This window comes from Ctenopharyngodon idella, chromosome 19, assembly GCF_019924925.1.
Source record: "Ctenopharyngodon idella isolate HZGC_01 chromosome 19, HZGC01, whole genome shotgun sequence".
In the NCBI taxonomy this organism is placed as follows: domain Eukaryota; kingdom Metazoa; phylum Chordata; class Actinopteri; order Cypriniformes; family Xenocyprididae; genus Ctenopharyngodon; species Ctenopharyngodon idella.
The window spans coordinates 27569537-27588923 of record NC_067238.1 but is presented as its reverse complement, the minus strand read 5'-3'; the positions used below and the strand labels follow the sequence as shown (position 1 = coordinate 27588923).

Below are 19387 nucleotides of genomic sequence, written 5' to 3'. Positions count from 1 at the left end.
TATGGGAAGTGTTTTCACCTCTCTTTTAAAAGTTGATAAGATGTTACGTTTAGTTTGTTATCCTGAATAAGCATGATTATATTGTTAGTGGCTGCCAACCATTTTTTGGGTCAAAATTGGACCTAAATTATATGGAAAGCAGGAGTTAATGAATGGGACAAATCCTAACCGATAGGGTTTATTGAGGACAGAACACATTTGCATACGTTAACAGAGCCCATAAGCCTGAGATGGGAGGAAAAAATATATCTCAAGTTTTCAATACTTGTGCGTTCACTATCAAAACTTTGCATTCCCACAAGAAACTTTGCATTTACTCACAACATTTTGCATTTTCTTGCAAATTATTGCGTTTCCCCAATTTTGCGTGTGCTCATGAAAACACACTGAACGTTTTCGCTCCAACCTCATATTATCCAGTTTTGCGTTCACTCTCAAAAGTTTTGCGAGTGAGTTTTGCAAAAGCTTTGTGAGAGAATGCAAAGTTATGCAAGTAAATGCAAAAACATTGTAATAAAATGTTTCCTTCCACCTCATATTTTCCCATAACCATATATATATATATATATATATATATATAAAGAAAGAAAGAATTTTCATTTTTGGGTAAACTATCCCTTTAGGGACTACAACTTTACATTATAAAACCAACCTATAAAATATTTTTTTTTAGCATGATTTAACCATATTACAAACCAATGAGTTATATTTGTATTTTCTACATAGAAATTAGTGTACAGCATTACAAAGATGGTCATTGAGTGTTGTTTTCTATGTGTACTGCGCAGTCAAACTCCTGTACTCCCATAAATAACATAATCTGTGTGTACAGTACAGAAACGGCATTAAGCTGTAGTGTGTAAAGTTGTATTTAGCTGCATTGTATGTATGTGGCCTTACAGAACTGAATGCAATCAGTCAGTGGTTTGGGAAGAGACAGAGAACACGGTTGAGAGAATAGAAAGAATAAATGGGCCAATGAAAATCATAGTGATCTGCCAGCATGACAGGCACTCAGACTTCTGAGAAAGAAAGAAAAAACAAGAGATATTCTGCCTGAGAGAATGAAAACACGGGATGTGGGCAGGGAAGAGCTGGTTTGAAGACTGAAAATAGTGCTGAATGAAATGAGAAAGAAACAAACGGACATCAAAGAAATGACCATTAATGTTAGTGTCTCATGGAGTATCTCAACAACTCCAGGCTAAACCATTACAGACCTGCCTGCCCGTGGAGGACCGCCCAGCAGGAAATAACAAACACTTCCTGTCTCGACACACTCCCCATTCTGCCCACTGCCATCGGAGATAAGATGGCTCCCTGGGCAGAGCTTTGTCCAGAACGGTTTTCTATAGAAAGAAGGAAAGGTTCATCATGGCCCTTTCTCAAAATAGCTTTGTTAAAGTGATAGCTCAGAGAATAGAGGGAAAATAGAAGTCAGGCTCTATTCAGACCAGACCAACAGGGCTTGTTGTGTGATTGTCATCCATTAACTCATAGTTTAACATGCAGTCAGAACCGCTGTGGAGCTGATTGGCATTTGATTTGCTGAGGCTGATGAGAACTGCAGTATCACAGTTACGTCATTTGTCTTTTGACGTCCCCGTTCTCAGTGAAGGGTTGATACACGCCTCCCTTTATTCATCTTTTGACAGCAAACTGAGCTAAAAGAGGCTTTTTTGTTGGTGTTTGGAGGTTTTGGACATTGAATTTTATGTGTAACTGGCTCATATAACTTTTTTAAGGTTTTATTTTTAGCGCATGTTCCAAAATAGCACTTCCATTAAATTCCATTAAATTTAATCTGTCTGTCTGTCTGTCTATTTATAAAATCTGAAATTCAGATAATATAAATGAAAAACTTAGAAATTAAATTGTTTTTGGCAAAAAAAAAAAAAAAAACTGAAAAAAATAGATTAAAACTAACAAAATGATAACAAAATGACTGGGAAAAAAGCAGATAACAAAATGACTGAAACTTAAACTTAAATAAAAATAAAAATATACAAATAAAAAAAAGAATACATAGTAGTATTTAAGTAATACTAAAATAACACTGAAACATACATGAAGATAAACATTTTCAGATTTATTTATAAAGTGCATTTCACAGTAAATATTGTTATTGTGTTAAATAGAGTATGATGTTAAACATATGTTGTAAATGTCCTACGGTTCTATCCAAGAAATGACTTTAGAGAGGTACAAATGTACAAATTATACATGCTAATGAGATCACGTTATCCACTGATACTCAGTTACAGGTGTAATCTTTTGCATCAGAGAGTATGCATACTGTGTTCAGTGATTTTAACCAGCGCTATTCAAGCTCAATTATTACACCTTAAATTGCATAATGTCAGTGGACATTGCAACAGTGATTCAACCATGCTTGGCTGAGTTTCTCTTCATAAAATTTGCAGTAAAATCCTCTGAAGTGCCTTAGAACAGGTCTAAATGTTCGTTTTCCAACTCTGTATGAACTTTGAATAGCTGCGAGGACATCCATTGCCACATGAAGACAATAGAGCAATGAAATGTGGACTTTAGACTCGTTACATCACCTATTACTGTATCGCTTTCACTTCCTGTCCAAAGTATGTCCTCTATAAGTGAAATATGATGGCATTTACTCAGGGACGAGTCTCTCTGGAGGCCCACAGCAGTTTGAGGAGAAGAAGAATTTGATGAGAGTGAGGAGGGACGAAGAAGAAAGAGTTTCATGATAAATAGTGTCTGAGAAAAGAACAGATGATGAGGTGCATGTGGAGGCAAGGCACTCGTGCAGAGGAGAGAACAAAACAAATGATATGAAAAGCACAGAGATGTGTGCTGCTGAAACAAGGGTATGGAGCCAGTGGGGAGGAGTGGACAGATGGTCTGGGAACAGAATCGGTGGTCATATCTCTACGAAACCCCTCTTTTCTTTGTCTTTTAAATGTCAGGCTATACACTGACTCTCTCTAAGAGTTTTCTTAAATGCCGTTCTTTTACTTTCTGCTTTGTATTTTTGGCTCACTCTGCCAGAACTACTTATTGTGGTTATAAGTTGGTTCTGATGTGATTCGTTTTCCTTTCATATTTGAATATGAGTATTTGGATCAATGGAATGATGATAATTTTTTTTTTTCCTATGTATTCATTTATTCAAAAATACAGTAAAAATGCTATTTGTACATACAGTAACTTGTACTTACAGTATACATCTTCTTATATAGACACACACACATATTTTTTTTTTTCATATAAATTATATTAATAATTATATATTATAGTTTGACTCATTTGATTGAGTTTTGATCTGGGACATTTCATTTCAAGTAGTTTGTTTTTATACTTTGACCCTTTCTGTCCTGTAGAATCAGACGACACACCATATTTCGTCATCGGAGCCATCCTGTACCGCACCCTCGGCTTCATAATGCCCCCACCAAAGTAAGTCCAGTCCTTTAATGTGTGTGAATGCATGTGTTTGTGTGTTTTAATGTTTTTCTATTTCAAGGACACTCATTCTGTTACTCGGCATATGATTGACACCAGCTGGCAGAGACCGTGAACAATTATCAAACCTTCAGCGCTTGAAATTGATCCACTGAATAAAAGTGGAACAATCATTAAGCCTGTTTTAATCTGTCTAGAAATTAGCTTATTTGACTAAGATGCTTATTTGAAGGTCTTGACCTTACCCTTTATATTCTGATGGGAGGCCAACAGTTCATAACCGTGGTAAATCCGGTGAAGTTTGCCACCCTTTGTGGGTTTATTGTGCTGCCACACTGTCCTCTGCACTAGTTTTAGACCAGCAGCCTCTCTGTTCCTAGAATACCTCCTATTCCTGCACTACCTGTTAATCCCATGATCCATGCCATGGATATCCTAATGTTGTGTCCAGGGATGTGGCTCTTTAAAACCTCAAATTAGCCATGTTATACAGCTTAAATGCTGTAGCTGTCCTGCCTTATCAAACTGACTCAGCTGTTCCCACAGAGATTGACAGTGGAGAGATTGACATTATTCCTCTAGACGTAAAAGGTTCAAGGTGAATAAGCCACAATTGATTAAATCTGTTTTGAATAATAGTTTTCAGTTTTGAATTTAGTTTTATTTGATTTATTTTTCTGTGTTGTCAGTTGATTCATGATATCAATTAAATTTAATTTAATTAAATTTCTCAGGGCCTTCAATTGTTGTCATTATTGTTATCTAGTGACAATTTAATTTGCAATAGGTGGGTAATAAAAATGTAATGATTAAAAAACTTTAATTTGTGGCCAATTTTATAATTTTATTTCTTTTTCTTTTATTTTATTTATTTTATTATTTTACTTTTTATCTCACAATTCTGACTTTTTTCTCACAATTGTAAGTTTACATCTCACAATTCTGACTTTTTTATCAGAACTGCGTGATATAAACTAGCAATTGCGAGTTATAAAGTCAGAATTGCGTAATATAAACTCGCAACTGCAAGTTATAAAGTCAGAATTGTGAGATATAAACTCACAATTGCGAGTTATAAAGTCAGAATTGCGTGATATAGTCAAAATTTTGTGTTATAAAGTCAGAATTGTGAGATACTGTTGCTTTTTTTCCAACAAGCCATGGCGCTGTCACGCCACACAAAGTGTACATCGCGGAGCAAAGAGGACACTGACAACACGTCGACAGACAAGATAGAGCAGGTTACTTATGATATTAAACAAAGTCCCAGCTTTCAAATTGTGTAATTTTTTAAGAAATTCGAACAATAAAAGCCGTTTTGTGGGTCTTCAATGTGTCGTGACAGGTCGCTGTAGCACCTCAGCTCAAGCGGCTCGTGAACCGATCATCTCTTCCTACTAGTTAATTCATAGCATCAAATAAACATGAATGAACATGAGAAAGAATGTTGTTTCAAATGCGGAAAGACGTCAGTACACACCATTTTTCAAGTTCAATCTTCTAACTCCTGACTGCTTTGTCGGACAAAATGGCAGATTCGGCATTATGATTGGATAGATCACTTGTCAATCAAACTCCTGGCGAAGGGTCAATTGCGAGATATAAACTCACAATTGCGAGTTATAAAGTCAGAATTAAGTGATATAGTCAGAATAGTGAGATATAAACTTGCAATTCTGACTTTTTTTTCTCAGAATTGTAAGTTTAGATCTCGCAATTCTGACTTTATAACAATCAATTGCAACTTAATATCACGCAATTGCGACTTTATATCACGCGATTCTTAGAAAAAAAGTCAGAACTGTGAGATAAAAAGACGCAGTTATCCTTTTTTATTATTCTGTGGTGAAAACAAGCTTCCATAGCATTGTGACAATAATTAAACTATTTGAATAAAAAAAAGCAACTGAGGAATATGTGACAAAATACTTCAGTATTCTCATATTATCTTAGAAGCTCAGGGTTTACAAGGACTGTTTTCACATATATTTTGCTCATATTCATACAGTCACACATCATTAGCACTTTGAGTGTGGACATAAAGGAAAATAATCACGCCACGCACGGTTAGGGCAAGTGTAAGGCTTCATTTTTAGATATTCCGGTTAACTGTGTTGCCTTTTCCCTCAGTCTAGCCACTTCTCAGAGCCTCTCTGTATTGAGAGAGAGGAGATAAGTGTAATTAGGCAGATTTCTGCAGCTGACACTGGGGGGCATGTCTCCTGCTCAAGCCCTGCTGGGTCTGTAGTTCACTGTCCAAACTCACTGAGCATATCAGAGCCCTCAACCCTGACAAGGAACACAAGAGCGTGCCGACAACCGCTGCTTGTGTTTGCTTCTGTCTCTCTCTATTGTGAGCCGTGTTAGAGACCCTGGTATCCAGGTCATTGCTCCTCACTGTGGTTGATTGTGGCGGGGCTTGTTGAATATGTATGGGATCAGGGACTATTTGTTGTTTTTAGTCTGCTTTTGCTTTGTGTCTCATTAATTTTCTGCACAGAAGACACATCCTTGCTCCCACTGCCCCAGGGGGAACTAACCTGCCTGATTTGTTTGTGACAGAATGTAACTCCATGTGACCCAACTCCCACGGATGCACAAGTTTTATCTCTCACCATGACACACACACACTACAGTACACTCACACACCAAAAATAGATGGATTTGTTTAGCGCAGGATGGTCTAAAAAAGCTTTGCCATGGATTTAAAACACACACACACACACACACTCTGTCATTGAATACTATCCAGGGTCGTGCACCATTCAGATTTGAGTTGAAAGTTGAATCAAATTGAATTGAGGTATACAGCATGCAGAATTGTATGTAGAATTTAAGAAAGTAGAAATAAAATAAAATGAAAATGCTGTAATTGTTGGCTATACTTCTAATCAATATTTGACATCCCACCAATAGAATTTTGTATTTAATTTATGTATTTATTTATTTATTTTAAATTATTATTATTAATGTTATATTACGTGTCAATTTGACCCGCAACATAAAATACTGGTTAACTGTTTTTTTTTGTTTTTGTTTTTTAATTTTGTGACAATTTCTCATTTAGGGTCATGAACATGCCTGCAAGGTTTTGACACTATGAGGTCTTGTGGAATGCGTGTACAAAATTTCTGACGATTTTGATGTTCGTGTCAATTTGACCCGCAATTTCATGGTTAACTGCAGCTGCACAGACTTAGTTTAGAGAAATATGTCCAATCATCTGAGAAAATTGTATGACGTGTCTATATAGTCAGGAATAAATATGCAGAATTAGTCAAAATGTATGATGTAATTATGTTTTGCATTTACAAAATTTGTAATTTATAAACATCCTCGGTTGAGTGACTATGCTGGATTTGTTAGATTAAATTATTCTGTCATTTCATTTTAAATTCCAATTGAGCAACCTGTGGTTTGTGGCCAATTCAGTCATGAAGGGAGACTGTTCTTAAATTCTAAATGTTGCCCAACCCTGATAGCTATCGATAGATGTGAAATGGAGTGTGAAGTCAGTTTTGTATCTAACTTTGTGTTCCTTCCTTCCAGAGATCCATTCGTAATCAGCTCAAAGATTCTGACAGTGACGGTGCGTCCTTTACCGAGACCAACCGAGCCCTTGGTATCAGTGGAACTTGCACCTTTGCTCAATGTAAGTATCTTACACTTTTTATTCATATTTTAACAGACATTAATATTAAATGCCCCACTTTTGCAAACTGTTGCATATTTTATCATAGTACATTTTTGATGTACTTTGTATTAACTATACTGTATCACACTGCAGTTCTTAAGTTTGGGGTTGGTAAACATCACACATATATATATATATATATATATATATATATATATATATATATATATATATATTTGGGGTGTAATGGTACACAGAAGTCACGATTCGGTACGATTTCGGTACAATAGGAAAAATGGTCACACTTTAGGGTCCAATTCTCACTATTATCTAACTATTAACTATGACTTATGCCTCAATAAACTCCTAATTACTGCTTATTAATTGTTAGTAAGGTAGTTTAGGTATTGGGTAGGATTATGGGATATAGAATATGGTGTAATATCAGTAATATCTGCTTTATAAGTACTAATAAATAGCCAATATCTTATAACAGCTAATATCTTAATAACTAGTTAATAGTGAGAATTGGACCCTACATTAAAGTGTTACCGGACAAAGGAACAAATCCACAATGCTAGGTTTCTTTTCATTTATTTTGAACAGTCAGTAGTGCAAATCACAGTTTGGTTCCACCTAGCGGCATTTAGTTGAATCAGTTGAGTGCACGAGCCTTTTCAAAGTATTTTCCTTTGTCCATGAGCACAGAAAGACACATTCGGCGCGTGTGCACTTCCTAGTAGACTTTGTTTTCAAGCACGCAATTCATTTGCGTATGCTCTGTTCTTCTTCTGCTCTTTTTCCTGTTGTGGCGGTTAGCAAACAGCGTTGTATTACCACACGCCCCCTTCTGGATTGGAGCGTGGATCGTCTGTGACTGACTGTATTCGTCGTCCTGACTGCGTTCACCATTCATTTTTCATTTTTGGTTGCACTAACCCTTAAGTAATGCGGTCACATGTTGAACAATTATTTTTTTTTTACTTATGTTTTTCGATATTTTCCCATTTTGGTCTAACTGTACTGGTTCATTCATGCTGAAAAATTGCCTCTAAAATGTTGTGAGCACAAACTTCTAGCACAGTGAGTCTATTTGAACACCTTAATCAGGCACGAAATACAGTTCTGTTAGGATGACCCTCTATTAATAATCCTCTGTTATGAATAGTACATCTTTAACAACCCCTAAATACACAGCACATAAAGTACTACACATAAAGGCTCTCAATATTTTATGCGGGGGGAAAAAATGTAATAAAAATATACCCGCAAGGATTTATGCAAAATTCGAAACCTGCAGATTGGATTGTGCATCAGTGCAGATATCAGCTGTGCAGAGAACACTGCCATTGTGATGTTCCCCGAGTCGCCATGGCAACCTTTACCTGCTATCTCCTCAGTAGAAGTGTGAGTTTTGGGAATGCGGGAACGGACGTGATTCGTGAATGTTTTCCGTGCACGCGTCCCCCGTTGTACCGAGGTCGTGCCCCGCTCAGCCGTGGTCCTGGGTGAGCCCCATCTGCGTACGAAAGACCTTGGCAGGGGTCGGTGTCCAGATTGTGCAGTGGTGCCCTGGCCACAGATGTTTGGAACATGGATGGGCGGGGAATTTGAGCCTGTGTGTTGGGACTTGTCCTCTCTATGTGGACAGCTGCTCTGAGACTGCCTGCCTGAGCCATCCTGACCCCCAGGGGCTGCTGGGAAATGGAGGCGGTACACTCCAGCTGTGTCATTGGCTGCCGCTCCTCACCATTCATCAGTTTTAACACGGGTGTACTGACGTCTATGCCAGTTATTGATCACCGATGTCCAGAAGCATCCGGCTGTCAGTCATTTGAGAGTCAAATTGAAATGATGTATTCAGTTGCATGTTTTGTTTACCACCTGCGATGACAAAAATGCTCCGTTCATTTGTTCTCATTATGAACGAGAGTACCAAAGCCATCTGTTTGTGTTTCTGATAAGTACATTCAAGCCAGTCGAATGTCCATACTGGACACTTAAAACTTGCCTTAGCAGACATATTACAATGATCGAACAGCTGTGTGAGTCTTTCTGGGCTGATGCTGTCCTGAAAGCCACTCTGCGGAGGGGACTGCGACCGTGTCAACCATCTGTCATTCAAACAATTATTACTTTGTGTCAGCTGTCAACATGTGACTCAGTCATTTGATCTAATCCAGTATGTGGCATTGCTTAACCACTTGGGGGCAATGAAATGTTTAAAACAGTGCCATTCGAGTGTCTTTATCTTGCATCTGACTAAACCTGCCCTCATTTGAAGTATACAGTCTCACTGAGACCACATAGCGAGACATAATTGCCCTCTGATTCTGGCAGCCGTAACGGGAGTTTGTCATACCCCTAAAGGTCGAAGGTGATCATTGTTCAGGTCATAAGATCCTGTCTGAGATTCCTCTTCCTAAAAAGACATAATAGGCATAACCTGAGTGGAGACAGATTAGTCAATTATACCAGTTGATTCGCTGATGAATCGATAATTAGCTGTTCTTCCAGCTATGCACCACTGAACCCTGATTAGAGTGAAGGCATCATCCTAGACTCTCACGAATCAATGAATCAAGAATACGTTTTTTTTTTTTTTTTTTTTTTTAATGATTCACCTGAAGTCTACACTCAGGGCTCAAGAGATTTTTTTATTTATTTTTTATTTATTTATTTTTTGCTAGCCAGTTGTGGACTACATATTTCTTCTGTTCCTTTTTAAAGGAACTTTAAAGGAACCTTTATTTAAAGGAAAATTTTATATATGTATGTGCTGAATGATAGGGGACCTTCTCATATATGTGTGTATATATATATATATATATATATATATATATATATATGAATAAATTTCGAAAAATATTTGGCCAAAAATGGCATTTTCAGTTTTTGGCTGAAACACTGCTCACGTGCTCTGATAATAATAGCTTTGTAAGACTATACATTATTTGGATAATTGGTCAAAAAATAAATCTGCTTCTGTTGCATAGAACTGATATTTGATATTAATATATTTTCTGTCCAATTTTATTGTGTTACTTTCAATAAAAATGTGGTTATTTTATTGCCTTGTAGTTTTTAAAATCAGTATCATTAAAATTATCGAATTATTTAAATTATATATACCAAACCAAAATTTATTCAGACACCTTGAACATTGCATTCATTAATATAGTTTATTCACTATAGTTTTAAAAAAAAAATGTGACAAGATCTCAGTTAAACTGTTTCAGAAAAAGATATCTTAATTATGTCAGATAACACTAAAGCAAAACATGGTCAGGTCAAAGTGTCTGAATAATTTTTGGTTCCAAATTTTTATCAATTTTACTGGTAGTCCACTGTATGAATAATTTTTGGGTATAATATGTCACAGTTTACTTTATTGTGCTATCCTCACTTACATAAATGAACTATAGTGTCCTGCACCCACTAGTAAAAATATATCAAAAATTAATTTTTGGTTTGACTGTATGTATATATATATATATATATATATATATATATATATTATATAGTTCAGATGAAAGATGAATGGCATTTATTAGAAATATTTCTTATAGCACTGTCACATTGTCACTTTTGATCAATTCTTTGCTGAATAAAAGTATTAATTTATTTCAAAAATCTTACTGACCCCAAACTTTTTAATTGTAGTGTATGTAATCATTGTATTAAAATGTAGAAATTAAAAATATGTAATTATTGCTTTATTTCAATATTTAGTAATACATTTTTAAATGATAAAAAATATTATCTTCTTTTTTTGCCCTGAATGATGTCCTCTATCATTCAGCAAATACATAAAATGCCACCCACATTAAACCATATGGCAGGAATGTGATACAAACACACGTTTTGTAAGCTAAACATTTCAAAAAGAAAGTTTGTTAGGTTTCAGACTATAATAACATATGTTTCAAATAAACACCAATCATTGTTTGCTTACAGATGCCACCTGCTTTGATATATTGCTATATAAATAAATTAAATTCACATATGTTCTCCCTCCCTTCACAGATAGAAATGTATATGCTATTAATGAAATTTTCCTCTCTGCTGTACTGCCATGCAACCATTATTGTTTTGTCTTTTTTTTTAAAGTCATTCTTAACTCTTTCTGTCTTCTTTCTCCTCAAAGGGCACAACAGATCCTCAATGTGTTGTCTGGGACTACGGAGACCCGTAAGTCATACATCTGCAACCCCCAAACACACAATCTCTGTCACACGACTGTCACTGACATATTTCAGATCTCATATTATAGTTATTCAACCCAGTTGAGAGCATATTGACATCAATGTTTGTATTTGCAGACTCATTAACAATCAAAAGTCCCCATGATGAAGTCTTTGACACTACGCTAATTGAATTAGTGAGCTGAAATAAGCGCACCATTCTTCTCACCTCAAGCGTCAAAGTGAGAATTTGACACCCAATTCCCAGTTTTCAAAACACAATGGCTTCAATCTCATGATTTGATTGTCTTGTGATGCGATCCCATCCAAAAAGAAAAAAACCTGTCAGTCGTCACGGCAGGAGCTTTATTACCGTATTGTCTTCGAAAATCTAAACAACATTGCTTTTCCGGTGGGATCTCTGGTTATGAAATGACACATGCTGTGTCCTGTTTCACTCTGTAGTTCCCTATTAGAGTGAACCCGAGTTCAGGCACCAGGTTCTCAAAACTGATCCCCCTACTGGTAGAACTTGGTATCTCAGCCTATAAATGTACAAGAAAATGTCAAACAAAAGTGTTTCCCCCCCTGTCTGACTGCATCGTGAGCTCTTGATGATGTAATTCTGTCTGTTGGTATGTATGGTTGCGTCTTTGTGGCTGTTTATTTAGAAGCTTTGAGAGTGCCGCATGTATTCTAGTTCACGCTCTGTTTGTATTTGTGTCGGAAAACATCTGCGCTCGGAGTCTGTTTATATCAGGGAGGAGCGATACAAAAGAGTTTTTGAAGCATCACAAATAAGGTGAGAGAGAAAAGGACAAAGAGAGACGCAAGAAACATTCACTCTGACAGCAAGTTGCTGTCATTCTTTGACAATGAGCAAAAGAGATTGTTGCCAAAGCTTGACCTTCGGCAACTTTAGTCACCAACTACACACTTTGAGAGCAAAGGACACGGTGCAATAAAGCTAAAACGTTGCCGTTTTAATGGATACAGCTGTCTACGATACCAACTTTGTTGATTATGATGGCAGCTGCGTCTTCTGTGCCGACTCAGTGACGGAATGTACCTGTGCGTGAAGCACCTGTGGAAACGCTGGAATCTTGTGTGTCTCGAGTATTTCCTTTTGTGTAACTCCCCGCTGGCACAGCACACCTCACGCATCATTAATACGTACCGGGAGGTGGTCGGCACGGCAACAGGCAGACCTGACTAGACAGGAGAATGGCGGGCGGTAATTACTGAAGCAGAAAAACCCTTCTATCTGCAGGCCGCAAAGTCAATTAACGCAAAACCTGATTACCTCTCCCACCAAATTACATTTCAAATCATTCCGAGATGAATGCGCTAGTGTGATTAAAAAGAGGTGAGATATAGAGATTTTTATCGCTATTATAAACCCAAACATGGCAGAATCACTCCCAACGCTCAAGCCAGTGGAGTGAAGCAGCATTCAGTGCTCTTTATTCATTATCAGACTCTTGCAGGGGGAGATTGATACTGTATAGCAGAGAAAATTAGAGGCTCTGGACTTCAGAAGTGTATTTATTTATTTTTATTTTTTATCTTTCAATATAGATCTGTTTGTGTTGTCTCTGCTTTTTTTCCCCTCATGCAATTATCTGTTCATTTAAACAGTTCCCAGCATCAGACTTTCCAAGATTACAATCATCTTTCTCTCATCCTCCTCTTTTATTGTTGTCTCCTGTACCACAATAGAATGATTTCTAATTGCTTCCAGCTCACTGTAGTTATTACACTTTGCCTGTGCATAATCAAGCAAAAAGGGTGAAGTCTGCTTTACTTTTTTTCTGTGAAATCATTCTGATGCAGGTTCAGTTTCCACGATTAGCTAAAGTGTGTCAGCAGAGAATTGATTTTAATATTTGCATGTCTTTACTTGCACTCTACTGCTCATGTTCCTCCCGTTGAGATCGACTCTAAGGGTTTTATGATAGAGAAAATAATTTTCCCTTCATGTTTTTCTTCTTCTTATGTTCCTTCTTATGTTCTACCTTAAAATAGACATGCATTTTTTTTTTCTTCAAGAATGTGTGATATCAATTTTAATAATAATTAAACATGAACATAAATTATATACACTAACGTATAAAGGTTTGGGGTCAATAAGGTTTTTTTTCAAAGAAATGTATACTTTAATTTAGCAAGGATTCATTGAATTGATTAGAAGTGACAGTAAAGACATTTATAATAGGAGTGTAATGGTACATGTATTCGTCCCGGACTGTCACGGTTTGGTGCATACAGTCAGACGACGAATACAGGCAGTCACAGTCAGTCACACTCCAATCCAGAAGGGGGCGCGCGTGGTAATGCAACGCTGTTTGCTAACCACCACAACAGGGAAAATTGCAGTAGAAGAAGAGACGATCTATGCATAGATATGTTTACGTATAATCTCTCAACCAGTGTTTCAACTGTAGAAAGACATCTATAAAACATCTTGAGAATAATATCTCATGTAGCATTACATTTACCTCAGGCAAGTCATTTAGTGTCCACAGCATGTTAGTTCAATAGAAAAATGAACTCTAAAGGGGATCATTTCAATAAATATATGCACTATGTAAGCAATAAGGTACGAGAGGCTGTGCTGTATCGTGAATAAGTCACGGCTGAAGGGCGTTGTTAGGCAACCCCTTTAGCCGTGACTTATTCACGATACAGCACTAGCCTCGAGTACTGTATTGCTTTTATAAAACCGTTACCACACAATACACATATTAAAGCCAGAAATATGCAGTAATGCAACTTTAGAAGTAAACATTTTCTAAAAGCCTTCCTTCCGCTGGAAAAAAATAGTCCCTGACCGTGAACAGCAACAGAATTTACATTTTCACACCATTAGATGGTGGCAAAGAGTGTCTTTATAAGTGTGTCAGTCAGTAGCAAAGACTTTTACATTGAAAAGACTGAATTGTTTTGAAAACGGAACAAGACGCAACTGACAAATGCTTTGACTAGCACTGTTAGACACGTGAAAACCCCTTAAATGTTAAAAGGACAAGATGATATATGGGACATTTAAACAGATTTTTTTTATTATGAACATAGGACTGACCTGAAGGAAAATGCTAAATCTGAATGCAGGTAATAAACTCGCTCTCGACCTCTTTCTCACGATACTCTTCTACATAATACAGTAAGCTTCAATGAACAATATCAACTGAGAACATACAGTTTACATTGCTAAGAGTGGTTGCTAAGGGTGTTGTGTAGTGATACACAGAACTGTTGGGTGAAGCGGTCATAGCCGTGTTTTATCATGAATAAAACACAGCTATTGACCAATCAGAATCAATGACAGGAACTAACCGTTTTATAAATTAGCTTATATATTCATTATATTTGCTTTATCTGTTAGTAATATCTTAATTATTAATGTATGTTTAAATGAATTTGTCATGAAAACACATTATGACAGTAACTATGTAGATTATTACATTTCAAAAATTAATTTGAGTTGAAAAATGATTGAAAAATAATTTTAAAATTAGATTTAGAAGTTAATGCATAACTTGCCTTGTGTGCAATTTACATTTTTTTTTTTTTTTTTTTTTTGAGTGTTGATTATTATATCTAAACATAAATAGCAACTGAATTTAATAGTTTGGGCTGTTTTAAAATAAATAGATAGAAAAGTTATTTAAATTTTAATAATTTTCTGTATTTTCTTATCAAATTAATGTAGTCTTGAGCATAAATGACTTCTTTTAAAAACATTTGAAGTAATAACAATATATGTGTTCATATATTTATTTTATAATTTTTGTATGTGTAATATTTTTGGTATGTTTATTTATTTGTTTATTATTTGTGTGTATATTTTTGATTATGTAATGTGTTTTAATTTTGATATAACTGATATATGTGAACTGATTATATATATATAAAATAAAAGATTATGATAAATCTAAAAGTATCACTATGAAAGAACTTCAGTGTTTCAATGTTCAGTAAATTTTTCGAGCTGTAAAAATGGCCCATGTTTCTCTAAAACAGAACATGAGGATAAAAATATTGACAGTGAGGTATTCCAGACATCTGTAAAAACTCAAGATATTCTCAACCAACCTTTAGTTTTGACATTCCATGGTGACTTTACAATCAGTTATGGTGATATAAGCCCATTATGTTTATTCATTCACAAAAGTTTTCTTAAGGACAAAGTCTTCAAAAGCATTTCTAGAGAACTTAGAGAGAGGAAAAAAAGTCTGCATGAACTTTGCACTGTGCAGGGCTTGTAATCATAAATTCTCTTTTATGTACAGAATGACCTTACCAGAGTTTCCTTTTTAATGTTTTATTTTCTTTCTTCCAAAGCTCACAACTGCCTAGGCTTTACTGTTGTACAATCACATTAAATTACATTTAATCCCTCCAACCAAATCTAAACCTCCATGGGACCATTTTAATCACGGCTGGCAAAAAAGCATGGTGCTAAGCAACACGTTGCTTTTGATTATGATAACATAATGGATGCACTATATGAATGTGTGGCTGAGGAATGCTCTCACAGAAGTGTGGCCGTGCAGCTGTGGCATGTGTGAATAGACGCAGGGGGTTATCAGAATCAGTCTGCGCTGTATTCGTTACCAGTTAATTTGTTTTGAGTGAAGCTATGTGGAATTTGTTTGCGTGTGGAGGGGCAGATTGAGTACAGTTACTGTAGGACATCTGCAGCTGATGCTTGTGAATAGAGCGTGTTCATGTTACAGGGGTTTATGGGTATTGATGGTGCTCGGGTCATATTCATTAGCTTTGTATGGCTGACTGACACACAAGCAGTGATAAGGAAGTGGGATCAAGATTATATGGGCATTGTTTTCGAGAGCATTGTGTGTGTGGTTATGTTGTGGGTATAAATGTCCCCACAAAGATGGCAATATCCAAAATCCTTGTCCTTTTGTGGACATTTTCTGGTCCCCATGAGGAAAACAGCTTATAAATCATACTAAGTGATGGTTTTTTTGAAAATGTAAAAATGCAGAAAGGTTTCTGTGATGGGTGTGGTTAGGGGATAGAATATACAGTTTGTACAGTATAAAAATCATTATGTCTATGGAATGTCCTTATAAAACATGAAAACCCAATGTGTGTGTGTGTGTGTGTGTGTGTGTGTGTGTGTGTGTGCGCTTGGGGGCACATGCTCCTCATCTCATGAGAAGGCCTAAAAGCTCTGTCCTTTTCATGGGGAGCGACCAAAGGCTTCCTGCGGCACTGAAAAGGGCACCATAACCTGCTGGCAATTAACAAGCACCACAGACGACAAAGAGAGAGAGAAAGACAGAGACTGGAAGAAAGAGAGAGAAAGACAGAACAACCAAGAGGGACAATGACAGAGAAACAGAGAGGACCAGGCTGACTCATCAGATGAAACGGGATGGGGAACAGGACGAATAAAGGCAAAATCGTCACAGAGTGAAGAAGAGAACTTCAAGGCCACAGGGAAGAGAAAGGGAGGAAAGGAGAGCCGAGGGAGGGAGATCAGGGGGAGGTAAGGCAGCTGGAAGGAAAGGTGGCATTAAGATGAAAGAAAGCATGCAGAGACCAGTTGCACTTCAAACGAAGGTCAGGAAGCAAAACACAGTGATGTACGGAGAGGAGAGAAAGAGCGAGAAGGGTAATTAAGAGAGGGAGAAAGAATATGGACCACTGTCGATTACCAAAGGCAATGGCGAGAGAAAGAACTTGTGTGAATATGTGTTTGAGTTTATTTTTTATTTATTACACGGCTCTTTGGAATCTGTGGATTTTAATTGGTTAATAGCAACATTTTTTTCATCAAATATCTTGTGCATTGACCTGTAATTTGACCGTCATGCTTGAAAATCAAATTCCTACACTAGTTTCATGTCTCTCATAGCTCTACACAGTTCTTCTCACACAATACAATAATTTCGACTTTGCATTTTCGTGTGCTATTATTTAAATATTTGGAAAGTAGTGTATTAAGTGATAAGTTGGATAAAGTATATTGAGTAGCTCATTATCACAAGACCCCATCACCCTGTCTATGATGACAGCTACATTATTCTTTACTTTTATGTCCTAGAAGTATTTAATTAGAAAATTACAATTTAGTAACTGGAAAATTTAAATGAAAAAAAAAATAAATAAATAATAATAATAATAATTATTATTATTATTTAAATTCTGCCCACAAGTCGCACCAAACACAAAATAAATAAAAGTTTATTTTGTAATGATTTATTTAGCATCATATATTTTAATAATATTAAAAAAAAGTAAGGGTCAGTAAGATTTATTTATTATTTTCATTTTTTTCCTAAAGATATTAAAACTTTTATTCAGCAAGCATACATTAAATTGATTTAAAGTGACCATAAAGATATTTACATTGTTACAAAATATCTCTATTTCAAATAAATGCTGTTTATTCAACTTTCTATTTACCAAAGAATCCTGAAAAAACATATCATGGTTTCCAATTAATCAATCAATCAATCAAAATAATCAGCACAACTACTCAACATTGATAGAAATAAGAGCAGCAAATCAGCATAGTAGAATGATTTCTGAAGGATCATGTGACACTGGAGACTGGAGTAATGATTCTGAAAATTCAGCTTTGCCATTAGAATTTTTACAAAACCTAATTTAGTATGATTTATACGCTGTTTTCTATATGGGGACCAAAAATGTCCCCACAAGGACAAGGACATCAGATATTGCCATCTTTGTGGGTACATTTGGTCTGCATAACATAGGGTTTACCTGACACATAGGGTTTACCTGACCACACACACACACAGACACACAAACACACACACACATACACAGAGAGAGAGAGAGAGAGAGAGAGAGAGAGAGAGAGAGAGAGAGAGAGAGAGAGAGAGAGAGAGATAAGCACAGCTTTTCTGTCTCAAAGCAAAGATATCTTTCCACAAATAGAGTACAAAATAGGGTGCAAATATTCATTTATTCGTTCATTCATTCATAAAGTCTGAAGATACTTAAGCTAAAATGTTGATCATCAACTTCAGGAAACATAATATTGTACAGATTTTTTTTTTTTTTTTTACTGTGTGTATATATATATATATATATATACACATACACATACACACACACACACACCAATCAGTTTGTGGTACAAGTGTAGTGTTTGTAAAAAAAAAATGCGGTGGATTTGCTCGGCCACCATGACAGTTGCTGTTTTAGTATATATATATATATATATATATATATATACTAAATGTGATCAGATAACATTTTTCATTCTTTCTCAGGCAGACAGAATTTTACTGATCTTTACCGACAGACTCACTTTGCTGAGTAAGTGTCATTACACTAACTTGAGTGTGACTGAAGACATTTTGAGCGTTAGAAATGTCCCCCGTTACAATCATCCTCCAGTCTCTCCAGCGAGAGGAACTGTGATACAGTCTTTGTGTAAAGCAGTGAAGAGGGAAGTTCTAATCCACAGGAAATGAGAGCGGGAGACAGAGTGAGATCGATGGAGATCGCAGTCAAGCACAATGGCCCGTGAAGACACATCTCTGATGGCGACTTTATTCTTCAACACCAGCAGCTGGCGAGGCCATTGTGTCATAGAACTCAACATCTTCCTCTCAGTTTCTTTTAGCGATGGGAATTACCAAGTTTCTTGCTTTGGTTATAAAAAACTTGAAAGATGCAGTAATAATCTTTTTTCTTTTCTCTTTTTTTGTTTGCGCTTGAATTGGTCTTACTGCAGAAAATTACAGATTCAAGAGGCAATTGTGTCTTTACTTCCATGGGAAAAAAGCAGTGCTCTTGTGTGGTTTCTTGTCATCCATTTAGAGACAGGGTAATGAGAGAAAAGACACCATTTCTGTACATCTTTGTGTGTAGCACACTCTGTTCTCTTTTAGAATTCCTCTTCCTTTGCCTCCCTTTTGTGTCTCTTTCCTCTTCTCAGGCTATAGGATGTGGGCAGCAGTGGAGGTATAGGGTCTGCGAGGCTTAAAGAGGCTCCCGAGGGACTGGGGACTGCTTCTTTAATCTGTTTGTAACAGTAAACGGGAAACAGCTCCAGAGAAGGAGGAGAATATGTCCAAGGAGAATATGTCCTACAAAGGCGCTTTTTGTTTACTTCAGTTAT

At 36.3% G+C, this 19387-nt stretch overlaps 1 protein-coding gene across 17 annotated transcripts in view; it reads left to right on the top strand.

Annotated features, from left to right (window-relative positions):
- Positions 1-19387, top strand: part of adgrb2 (adhesion G protein-coupled receptor B2) — a 295083-nt gene that overhangs the window by 183504 nt on the left and 92192 nt on the right. For all 17 annotated transcript variants that reach the window (XM_051872961.1, XM_051872964.1, XM_051872963.1 and 14 more), the window contains 3 exons: positions 3360-3435; positions 6991-7093; positions 11223-11266. In XM_051872961.1, coding sequence (XP_051728921.1) covers positions 3360-3435; positions 6991-7093; positions 11223-11266 — 223 coding nt within the window. The remainder of the gene's footprint in view (positions 1-3359; positions 3436-6990; positions 7094-11222; positions 11267-19387) is intronic.